The sequence below is a fragment of the Vicia villosa genome, linkage group LG2 (assembly GCF_029867415.1).
Source record: "Vicia villosa cultivar HV-30 ecotype Madison, WI linkage group LG2, Vvil1.0, whole genome shotgun sequence".
NCBI lineage: Eukaryota > Viridiplantae > Streptophyta > Magnoliopsida > Fabales > Fabaceae > Vicia > Vicia villosa.
Window position 1 is genome coordinate 130,749,148 of NC_081181.1, and position 11,994 is coordinate 130,761,141.

Below are 11,994 nucleotides of genomic sequence, written 5' to 3' on the forward strand. Positions count from 1 at the left end.
ATATCATACTGTTTCCTAATACAATTTTTGTAAAAAGCTCTGTTATTTGGAACCTTTTGTAATGTGAAATTAATTGAATAAAAATTACATAAAAGAAATAACTCTAGACCTCTTAAAATAATTAATACACTACAACCCAAAAGGATTTGGATATCAAAAATGTAAAATTAGTTTGTTTTTGCAAGAAATAACTGCATTTAACTAAGAAATATTTACGCTTAGCACATATTAGAGCCTACGGTACTCCAAAAGCTTCACCTTCATTGACTCCAAATGAAGTGGGATACCTAGTCGTTACCTCGAGAACTAACAAACACATACCCCAGCAGTGGATATTGCTGGCTCTAGGAAAAGCAACGTCTGTGTTTGGACCATGAGTACATGGCGCAACTAGTGTTTCAATTAGACTTGGCTAGCACTAAGTTTTATTCGCATCTTTACTTTAGAAAAATATACCTAACACTAAAATATAAATACATTTATTTATACATGTAATCCACAAGTAAATTTAATTTATACACCCATTATTGGTTTACCAAATAATTTAGATATAAATAAATCAACTTGTCATATAGGAAAATATAGTCAGTCAAATTTGTCTGACGAAAAGCGTTTTAATTTACTACTACTTTTGAACTTGGCTGCAAAATTTGAAAGAACCACAACCTATTAAAATACATAATCATCTTGCTTATGGAAAGAATAGAAATTTCAGTATGGCTTCATCCATAGCTGTTTCTTTGCAATCTTTTGATGGCACTCTCAAGCACATGACTTACCCTTGACTGCTCATTATAGTAGTCTTTAAGCACGCCGAGATGCAATGGCTTCTTTTCCTTTCTCAGCTATCTTGAGGGTTTTACTAAACTCTTGTGTTCTCTGAAATAATACACAGTAAATACATCAGGCCGGAATATATGCATGCAGAGTATGATTTTATTTTTCTATAACAAAAGGGAGCACAGAGGCATCACAATGGTGCTGGCGATCCCAACCAACTCTAATAATCATCTGCAGCACGCTATACTAAGAATATTTGTAAGCAGATAACACTTTACCAATCATACATTCATACTTTTGAAAAGACAAAAACAACTCCAATTCAACTCGCTTTATTCGCAGAAGAAAAACAAGTAAGGTATTCTTAGAGTATATTATGCAACATACAGATCAACCCAACATTCAGCCATCACTTATGACATAACCAAATTTTTGTTCTGTCTAATTTCTCAAAAGTTCAATTTATGCAACATACAGATCAACCCAACATTCAGGCATCACTTATGACATAACCAATTTTAAGGATAGAACCCTAAAAGTATGGTTAACACGGGTACATTTAGTAAGTTAAAGGTAATAAATAGAGGAAGCCTTCTAATTTTTGTTCAGTCTAAGTTCAATTATGAACTTAGCATCTTTGATCAATTGAAAAATAAAGCTCTCAAAGTATAGTAAGAGAGGGTACAGTTAGTTAGAAAGGGTGCAGTTTTTGCAGTAACAAAGAGAGGAAGCCTTGGAGGGAAAAGGCATTTTGGGATTCCCTACTTCTTCCTTGATTCTTTGGGTGATCGTGAGTAGCCAGCATGAACTTTCAATTAAACTATAAAATAACGAACATTGCGACAGACCCTTTCATCTAACTCTAATGAATGAACAATTTCAGTTAACTAATGAGAATTTGTCAACCCTTGCGAACTTTCTTCTAACAAAACAATAATTTTTCAACCATTTTCCTATATATTGTTTCAAATTGGAACATTTCTGTTTTCTGACAGCCATAATTACTACCATGGAGTCGAGTCATGCCATCAGCAAGTCGGCAAAGATGGTGTTAAGTGAAAAAAAAGATAGCCATGCCAGCCATTTTGCTGACATGGAACTATCAGTGTTATACAGAAGTCGCGCAACACATGGACATGACTACTTTGCATCAACTCCAAAACAAGACATGCACGTCCCTTGAAATTTGGGAACCAGGGATCAAATTGAACTTTATCAAACAAGAGAACCAAAAGTGTAAATAAACAAAAAGGAAAACCCATAAAGCTATCATTAACAGTTGGTCAGTGACGCTGGTAAAAAATCTAGTTAATTAAAAACTCCTCAAAAGTACTCCTCCTAAATCACATGATGTGGCTATTCAACAAATTCTACATTTATGAGGTAACTAATCTCCAATTATACTCTACAAGTGATGTGGAAGCATAAAGAGGGAATACCATGTCATTTAATGTAGAAGCAAGAAGGAATTACTCCAGTTGACAACATAAAAGAAAAACACATGCAGCTAATAGTGTTTTTTTAGGCTCAACTATCATGCAGCAAAGCACTTTTATGGTATACGTTTTTCAAGCTTTTTGTTGTATTTTGTCTTGTTATACATTGGATATGTTATCCTCCCCCACCCAAGTTTTCCTTTTGCTCTTTCATCCAAGATAACCACAAGGTTACATGTCCTTCCCACACACACAAAATTCCAAGTAAAAGGGACAGCGATGAGAGAGTGGAGAGGAGTATCGTTAATTAGATGATGATCTGATCATACTACTTGAATGTAAATATGTTTGGGAATTATTTCACCAACATCATAGCAACCAGACAACAAACGAAGTGAAGAGAATTCTAATAAATCAAAGCAAGCAAGATCTGTGTTTAAGCATATTGGAGTAAAACAGATAAAGAAAGCTGGCAACACCTTGTAATGTAAACCTACTTCAAACTGATTACACCATTTATGCAAATAGCAGTGATATTCAGAACAAAGTTTTTGTAACAAAACTAACGAATTGGAAACCAATGAAGCTTGGTAACCATGATCTAAATATAGGTAATAGAAGGTAAAAGATATTTTCTAGCATAAGCCTAAATATATGTTCTTATGGAGAAGCAAAACGAATGAGCATTTTAAAAGTAAAAACACAAACTAATTTTAACTCATGAAAAGCTCGTTTCACAAACTCATAATTTTAATCACAAAAATCTTTTAGTATTTATTTTTTCACAAGTTGTTGTGTGGAGAAGTTTAACTCATGTTTTGGATAACAATTATCATTTGTAACATAAACACTATCATACAAGTGCCTACTTAGATATAACCTGTTCTCAAAACAAAATAAAATAAGTTGTTTTCATAATTTATCCAGAAGAGCTTATAGAAGTAAGTTCAAAACAACTTATGGCCATGCTATAAGTTGATTTTAATGTTATAAGCCTCACAAGTACTCTTTCAAGTAGATAAGCTCAAATAAACCAATCCAAACAGACCTGACACTCTTGAGTTTGTTCAACCCAAAAAGTTATAGACTTTGAATTAAATAGTAATCCAAATTTCTAATGCAATATAAAATTTGAAAGATCCAAACAAGTACAAAAACAATAACATCAACTAACAGCATCATGGATCAAAGAAGAATGTCGAACCGTAGATTGGATAGGAGGCGGATCAAAATTAACTGAACGAACAGACATCTTAGCGATCTCAGTAATTGCATCATCTCTAACACCAGGAACATCACTGGTCAATTCTTCATAAGCAGCCTCAAAAGCCTCCTGCCAAAACCTCGGCAACCTGATCCTACGGCTGTTGGTATACACATCCCACATATGCCTCACCACCTTCTCCCTCTCCTCCATTTCCTACACACACAAAACAAAACATAATCACAATTCACAAATCACATCACCAATTTCAGAAACAAAAACAGAAAAATGTCACTTACGAGAACATCTAGGTCATCGTGGATTGGGGTATCTAGGTCAGTGGACAAGGAATTGAGATTACCAGACCAACGAAGAGAAACGGTACCGGTGAACATGGACCAAAAAGCGAGAAGCAAAATAGCAGCTAATGCCCAGAATTTGTAGCGTCCTTTCCCGAGAAAAGACGAATCCACGTTTTCCTTTTTGCTACTCGTTGTTGTTGTTGAGGTTGGAAGTCCATCGTCATCCTTCATTTCTCGAATTCGATCTAATCGATGTGTTTCGCGATGCACACAATCAATTAGATTTAACAACGGTTAGTGATTAATAGTTATGATTTCTATTTCTGTGTGGTTTCTTTCTACACCGGTTGAAGCTTCATTGTTTTGTTTTGTTTTTCCGATCTAATTGTTTGTTGTTTGTTGTGTGAATGTGATGTGAGATACCACCGGCACTGCGTTACTGATATGGAAATTGTGAAATGACGGATTTGGTGTTTCAGGGATTTTTTTTATTTAATTCTTTTTATTTTGACTTTGGTTTTTTTTTTCTTTTCCTATGTGGCGTTACTGTCACCGTTGATTTGTTGGCTGTGTCTTTGCGAGTATGGTACGTCTGCTTTTTGAGGCAACCGACAGCCAACGACACCGTTTTCAATGTATTTTTTTGTTGTTTGAAAATAAATAAGAGTTTATTTTAATTTCTTTTTAATGAAAAAACACAATCAATTATTTATGGATTATTTATATCAGGGGTGCTGTCTATACACTATTATTTCTTACACATGTATGTACACCGTAAAAAACAACAAAGCAAATGTTGGTCGCACAAAATCCAAGAAAATATAAATTAATAAAAAAATAGAAATAATATATTAAGTGTAGATTTATACGGTGTAGTGTACACTTTCAGTGTACATATATCTTTTCTGTATTTATATTGCGATTAGTATTGTTGGAAGTACTTACAAATAGGGTGGCAAAATGAGTTCGGTCTATTGGACATGTCCGTTTTGCTCGTATTTTAGTGTGTTCATTCCGTTATGTTCTGTTTTTTTCGCGGGCTTTTGCGGGCATGGTAATTTACATAAATATTTTTTTCGCGGGCTTTTGCGGGATAAAACTAGATTTTAGGCCCGCATCCTCCATTACGTCCGTCCCATTTTTTACAAGACAGACCTAAACGGGACGGACATGCCCATTTGCCACCCCTATTTCCAAATACTCTTGCCACTCTTAATAGCTTTTGGGCCAAGAAGTGACCTCTACAATTTTGCTCCCTGCCCATGGGAATTATCGGAGAACTTTACTTCTCATCCTCTAAATTATGCCTCACACCCCCATTTTTCATTATTCCAAAAATGTCTTTGGGAAAATGGCACAATTTTTTCAAAAAAAATTTCCCATAGAGTATATGAAATTTTCAGTAGTTGAAATTTTTGGTAGTGCATTTGAAATTTCTGGTATTGGTACATTTTTATCGGAAATTTTAAATTTACCACTGAATGTCGGAAATTTGTGGTACACTGAAATTTCCGATAATGTACTCATTTGGAATTTTTCAACAATTAGGTTTTTGTCGACATATTTGGAGGGTTCTGATTGCACCGAAAAATTTTTGTGGTTTAGAATGAATTGCCATTTGTATAAATAGGACATATGTTATAGAAAAAGACATCTCAAAAAACGTCTCTTCCTCAATTTCTAATTAAGTAGAAGTGTATTTCAACGAAAACAACCCTCCTGTTGAATTCAAGCTTCCAGATGGCGCCGCATCCCTCGCCAACTTGACAGACAAGTTAAATGAGTTGGTGCCTAATACCGATAACTGAACGGTGAGAAAGACCGAGTTTCGTAAAGATTGGATTAATAGTAATGGAAGGGTGAAATACAACCTGATTGAGTTGAAGACCAACGACGATGTCAAGGCCATGTGGGAATCATTTTAGCGTAGGATAAGTAAAGGTCCGATCGAGTTGGAGCGCAAATAACAAGATTCGTCGACGACATGATGAATATGTTGAAACGTCCAAAATCATCTAGTAGTACATAGGTTTTCATGTTTAGTGTTTTTTAATCTATGTTTGTTGTACTATTTTATGCTGTGTTCATCTTTGAATCATGTAATCCCTAAAATATTATGCAATAAATAAGTATGGTAATAACGAGTCTGTGTCACAAAATATACATATAATACAAATAAAATATAATATGTCTACATAGCCCCCCCACGGGCTATGTTTGTTATCCTAGATAATTCTATAAAAACCTCACCATTCGAGTTTACCAAATCCGTGAAGTTATCTGCAAGAACAACAATCAACTGGAGACGACTATCGTGGTCCCCTGCGGGAGGTAGGGGTGGGGGTGGCGGAACGTCGTCAGCCCGTACCTCAACGGCAAAAGCCCTAACACCAGAAGGTCCTGAAACATCAGAAGACACTGCAGTCGATGGTATGAAGCGATGGTATGATATATTGTGATACCACTCCAAGTAACCATCCTCGCACTATGAAGGATGTTGTACCGAAACTGCGGTAGCTCTAATCTCATGGACAAAGCTGATGATGCGACTTTGAAACCATCTATCAATCCCACCAGTTGGAGCTTCAGGTGCAGAACGAAGGATGCTCTGGAAAACACCAAACTGTCACATACACCTCTCAAGCAGATGTCTAGCCATGTGGTTCTCCCACCACATATGCCTTGAATATAATGTTGCATCGTCAAATGGGCGATGTGGACGTTGCGCCAATTATGGTATCCAAACAAAATCATCTACTGTCAACGCATCAAGCCTCCTCTTGTACTCCATAACACCACCACGAACTGCCTGTTTTCCCTTCCTTCTCACCAGCTGAGCACTCACTAGGATACATTGCAGTCTTCTATCATATATGCGGGAGAAATACCCGTATATCCAACACTGAACAAATAAAAATGATTAATGTGATTAATGTGAACAAATAAAAAGAAATGTTAGTATACCTGAAATAGGCTCAAGTAACCAACTAGCTGTCTGGTCTCAGTCTGGGAAGAAACTTTAAGTGACGCGTATAGCATAGTCAATGTCGCCACTTCCTAAGCCCAATTTGGAGTGTCTAGGCTACTGAACAGCAAAAGGTAGCAAACATCTATATAAACACCATACTTGTCTACAAAGAGAGTACATGCCATTAGATGTAGCATGTGCACCCTAGTTGCAACCTCATACCTCTATGCCGCCACAAGCTCATCGTACCTCTACCTCAGCCAAGATATCTGAAGTTCCAAGTCTCTGTTAAAGGTAGACTCCTAAAGCATCACACCCTCATCAACCTCCAGATCCTCTACAACCTGTGACAGCGTCGTCCCCTGGTTAATATAAGGACCAATGAAGAATTTACCAACGATGGGAATATGAAACAATGATGAGACATCATCCAATATGATAGTTATCTCCCCAAATGAAAGATGAAAGGATGATGTTTCAGGATGCCACCGCTCAATAAAAGCTGACAGAAGGGAGGTGTCGAGCATGAAAAATGAGAAATCGACGAACTCTAACAGACTAAAGTCGATAATAATACACCTGACCTGCTCAGGCGTCTCCCCCTCTAGGAAGTTCTTCAACTTCAAGCCATGGGATGCGACCTTCAACATCGATTGCTCCTGTAAGACAAGTATGTTTGTCAAATATTTTATGAGTTGATATGTTGTTGTTGATGAAAGTTATTTGTTGTTAGTAATAAAAGTTGTATGTTTTATGTTATTTATGGTATGATGTTGATCAGTTTGTTGTTGTTACTAAAAGTTGTTTGTTGTATCTTATGTGTTGTTTAAGGTTTGTTGTTGATGTATGTCGTTGTTAAGGTTTGTTTAGAAGATGGGTTTAATATATCGTATGTGGTTTAAGTGTTTTTCCAACCCCTTAACGAATATATAACTTTTCAAATTGAATTAGAAAATTATAATATGAGCTATTAAGTTATATAAGAAAACAAATTACACTTTGTTAACTGATAATTTTGACATCAATTGGACAAGTTTACACAAAAGCCTAAATTGTCTTAAAGACAGAAGGATCGAATAGAATTGTTTTCATTGATGGATTTAAATTTGAAGTCATTTGGATACAATACGTCGAAAACTTAGCGCCTGTGAACAAGGAAGAATTTGAATTCAAATTGAAGTGTTTTATCTGTAGAGACGCGTGAAGGTCTATTATTCGAAAGAATCATACAAACATCGAACGTGACATGTTCCTGGAGAAAGACCGTTAGGGTCGAATTAGTATAAATAGGAGTATTAATGTTAGGATTCAGTGTGTTCATTTTGTACAAATTACTCAATATACTCAAAGTACCAGTGTTAGAGAAAAGAGTTGCAGAGAATGTACGTATAAGAAATACCATTGTTGTCTTTTCAAAGTTGTTGGTGCGGTAGAGCGGCAAGCAACAAAATATTTGGAAATATTTATCCAGGAATTATCGTGTCCACAGAGATTGGTAAGAAGAACTGCCGTTCGACTATCTCGCGTTCTAAGTTTCATGATTTGGGTGCGGAAAGGTAAATGCTGGAAAAGTAAATAAAAGCAGATAAACAATCTCAATAGCCTAAGAGAAATAGTTATGGAATTGCATTTCGCTCTACCCGTCTAATACTTAAATCTGAAGATCTTATCGCTCGACACTCACAATACGCATCAAAATCACTGGGCATCATTCGAGATGCCACATCGGTGTCCATGTCTGCAACACCGACGGAAGCTCAACCGTACTATTCACATCAATGATTTCTCCACTGACACAAACAACACAGAGGCATTAGACTCGATACCCATTACGATTATTAGTCCTAAATCCATTTATGCAATCTAGAAACTAACAGTTATCATTCCTAATCAAGATCTATGGTGTCCATGTCTGCAACAACACAAATCCAGAGCATTTAAGCAAAAAGATCAAGAACAACAACAATGATGATTTGTAAAGCAAATATATAAACGATCCCAAGATCGACAAATGTACATAAAAGAGAGGAAAAACATACATACAAACCCCACCATTAGAATGAAACATAGGGAAGAAAGAAGATGAATCGGAAACTCCCACCGTTACAATGAAATCGAGATAAATCCATGATCAATCCACATGATGTAGCATCCAATGGTGTTTCCTAAACCTCTAAACTACCAAAAATGGATCAGAGCTCAACTTGTCAAAGAAGAGATGATAAAAAACCTAGAAAAATTTGTTCTAAGCTACTTATACAAAACTTATTTACGCACAGCGTACGACGCGCCCTCACTTATGTACCAAACCTCCCTAACACGCGAAGCGCCCTAAAAATCGCGCGACGCGCCCAATCTTCTGCTAGCTTTTGTTCTTCAACCTCAAAGAGCGCGCGTAGCGCGCTGCACTAGAGCAGCAAAATTATTCCCTCTTTGCTCTCGCAGCCGTGTCTTCAACACTTTATTCCTCAAGGCTCCGAAAACGCAAGAATACCTACAAAAATACAACAAAACTGTCAAACGGTATAAAAGTGTATGAAAATACAAGTATTCTTAAAGTAAACGTAATTACACAAAAACGGGGAATTATTCAAACGGTATTAACAAAAAGCGTCGATAAGTGCCACTATTTACATACACAAAATAACTACAATTTGACACTTAACAAAAGTCATTTATTATTATCAATACAAAGTCTTTTACATACTATTTATATTTCTTTTATTTTTCAGTCGAAGCCTTTATCATTTTCAGTCATTTTCTTTCAACAGTCGAATTGTTTTACTTTACATTCTTATCATTTATTGTCTTCAAGAATAAACTTTGGTATATTCATGAGAGAAGCAATTGTGTCGAAACGTGAGTTCAATTGTAAGCATAATCATAAAAAACTTAGACACATGTCCTTGGATCAAACTAGTCGATCCGACAAGTTACCAAAGTATTTAATTTGGAGGACTAACAGTTGTTTACTAGAAATCATTGTAAACACGCCTATCAATGTTATACAAGATTTCTTCAACCCATTATCTGTATTTCTCTCTTTAACGGTTGAATTTTATTTCAATGCTACTAGTTCTTCAACCACCCTTTCATTCACCTCTAATTTTGTTTGCATAGTAAATATAAATTATTGTAATGAAAATATAGTCATTCTAATATTATAAGTATACACTTAAAAAAATTCCATGAGTATTTGACACATTCAACCGTAAGGTCGAATATACATCTTTCCTTTTACTACTAAAACAAACAACTTTCTCCATAAATTAAGATAGATAATAATCAAAATTTGAAGGACAAATTAAATGCTATTTTTATTTTGTTTTACAAAATAAATATGTTTAGAAAACACAATTATGCATGAACATTTCAAAAATCGATACCCTTACTGCATTACACTCCACTGTTATATGAACATTAGCTTCGTACTTGTCATTACAAAACATAATATGATACTTATTACTTCTTTTTATCTCTTGCAAAAAATACATAATGTGATTCAATTACAAAGTATTTTCATGTCTTTCCTAAGTTTGATGGAGGCAAAAAGCTTTCAGCAGTCAAACCCCAAATATTAAAATCTACCTCTTCAATCTTCCACCTTTCTTCTAATTCTCTTTTATGATTTGCTGATTGTTCTCCATATCTAGAAACAGTAACACGAGTTATGCCACTATGTGATACATTTATTCCATCTACATATTTATAATCATCAATTACTGATTCTAAACTTGTTTCCCAAAAAATGTCAGTATCATCTTTGGTTCTCATTGTTAGTAATCTAGAATCTTCAAATTGAACTAAGAGACCCGATCTTTGGCTAAAATAACCCCATATTGTATGATGAATGACTTCAAAATTTGGTCCACTTTGAGCCTCACGAATCGCTGGACTTGTTTCTAGTTTTAGAATGAAACATTCTTCATCGTTGATTATTTTCTCTCCTATACATGCAGCATCTAAAAATAAATTAGCAGTAGCCCTTGGATCCAATCCCTACAAAGAAAGAATTTAATTTAGATGATTAAAAAATTTTTAATACGCAAGCATGCATGCAGTTAATAAATATTGAACCAAATAAATTGATTATTTAATGAATCTAAAAATTAAATTTTGTCTTACAAATATAGTCAGGGATAGTAATATATGTACCTGAAGGAAGCGACGAAGAGGTCTAGGAGCACCTTTTGCAATAGGTGTTTGTTGGTTAGAAGAATGACGCCATGAAAGCTTACCATTGCTACCACAAGAAACTTTGCAACCTGAGACAACAAGCTCTAAACACCACAAATCTGGATCTTTTTGCCATAAAACAAATCCTCCATTTTCTTCAGAGGTTTTTTTCACCTCAATGGTTTCACTAGTATGATGAAAATCCGATGCAGTAATTTTAACTTGTCCCATTACACACATACTTTCCACACCATTCAATGCTGCTTGTCCTCCCGTTGCTGCTATATATTGTTGTACTATATACTTTGCCGTTGATGCTTCCTATCACATAATAAAATAACATGTTATCTTAAGATGTTATTTATGTTGTTGTTCTCTCATATTATAATAATACATGATAATAAATAAAGAAAACATGGATGCATATATGTATGTACGTGTATGTGATGTTACGTACAATTGAGCAATCTCTGACGGGACGATGAATGGAATGACCTAATTGAACTTGAAGAGGTATAAGAGGAGATCCAACAAGGTAAAGCAAAAAACGAAGCTCATTTAAACGTGCGGTAACAGTAGGAGAAGACAATCTATCTTCAGTTTGAGCCTTCATCCATGTTAACATATTTTGCCACCTTAATGTTACAGTACTTCCCATGTTTGAAAACATTTCTTCAGGTATAGGTATTTCAAGAACAGTTTCCAATCCATCTTCTTTATCTATGTTTGGACACAGCCTCCTTAATGATGACTTTGCAATTGCTTGTTTCATTTCATTAGTGTGAGATATAGACAAAGATAGAGACGAGATAATGTACAAGGATAAAATTGATTGAAGATGTGAGACAAGTGGAGAAATGGAGAGAGAAAAAGTAAACAAGAGGTTAGAGTAAAAAACTAAATCATCTTTAATTAATGTGTTAAAAATGAGAGGATGTGATTAATTAGAAGACTCTCCTTGTTTATAGGTGTTGTATGGGCACAAATTGTAGTTTGTTATGTTTCATTGTTTTTGTTCAAGTTTCTATTTAAAGATTTAATCTATGTTCTTTCTAATTAACTCGAGTTTTCATCTATGCATTATTCCATTAATTATAATTTATATTCTAAATCTCTTTTGATATAAAA

At 35.0% G+C, this 11,994-nt stretch overlaps 2 protein-coding genes across 2 annotated transcripts; both read right to left on the bottom strand.

The window, feature by feature from the left end:
* Positions 1-524: 524 nt before the first annotated feature.
* LOC131652116 (uncharacterized) lies at positions 525-4,171 on the bottom strand. The gene is made up of 3 exons (XM_058921894.1): positions 3,720-4,171; positions 3,421-3,636; positions 525-879 (listed from the first exon to the last, which is right to left on the bottom strand). Exons 1-3 carry the CDS (start codon positions 3,951-3,953, stop codon positions 805-807), a joined length of 525 nt encoding a protein of 174 aa, XP_058777877.1. The 5' UTR covers positions 3,954-4,171; the 3' UTR covers positions 525-804.
* A 5,996-nt stretch (positions 4,172-10,167) lies between these two features.
* On the bottom strand, positions 10,168-11,644 carry LOC131652115 (uncharacterized). Its single transcript, XM_058921893.1, has 3 exons — positions 11,324-11,644; positions 10,846-11,187; positions 10,168-10,689 (listed from the first exon to the last, which is right to left on the bottom strand). The coding sequence occupies exons 1-3, from the start codon at positions 11,636-11,638 to the stop codon at positions 10,210-10,212; spliced, it is 1,137 nt and encodes a 378-aa protein (XP_058777876.1). The 5' UTR covers positions 11,639-11,644; the 3' UTR covers positions 10,168-10,209.
* Positions 11,645-11,994: the final 350 nt, after the last annotated feature.

Coding starts and splice junctions, on each gene's coding strand:
- LOC131652116 (XM_058921894.1), bottom strand. CDS start 3,953: ATGAAGGATGACGATGGACTTCCAACCTCAACAACAACAACGAGTAGC. Junction 3,637..3,719: donor ACGATGACCTAGATGTTCTC/GTAAGTGACATT, acceptor TTGTGTGTGTAG/GAAATGGAGGAGAGGGAGAA. Junction 880..3,420: donor CGCCTCCTATCCAATCTACG/GTTCGACATTCT, acceptor GTATTATTTCAG/AGAACACAAGAGTTTAGTAA.
- LOC131652115 (XM_058921893.1), bottom strand. CDS start 11,638: ATGAAACAAGCAATTGCAAAGTCATCATTAAGGAGGCTGTGTCCAAAC. Junction 11,188..11,323: donor CCGTCAGAGATTGCTCAATT/GTACGTAACATC, acceptor ATTATGTGATAG/GAAGCATCAACGGCAAAGTA. Junction 10,690..10,845: donor CTCTTCGTCGCTTCCTTCAG/GTACATATATTA, acceptor CTTTCTTTGTAG/GGATTGGATCCAAGGGCTAC.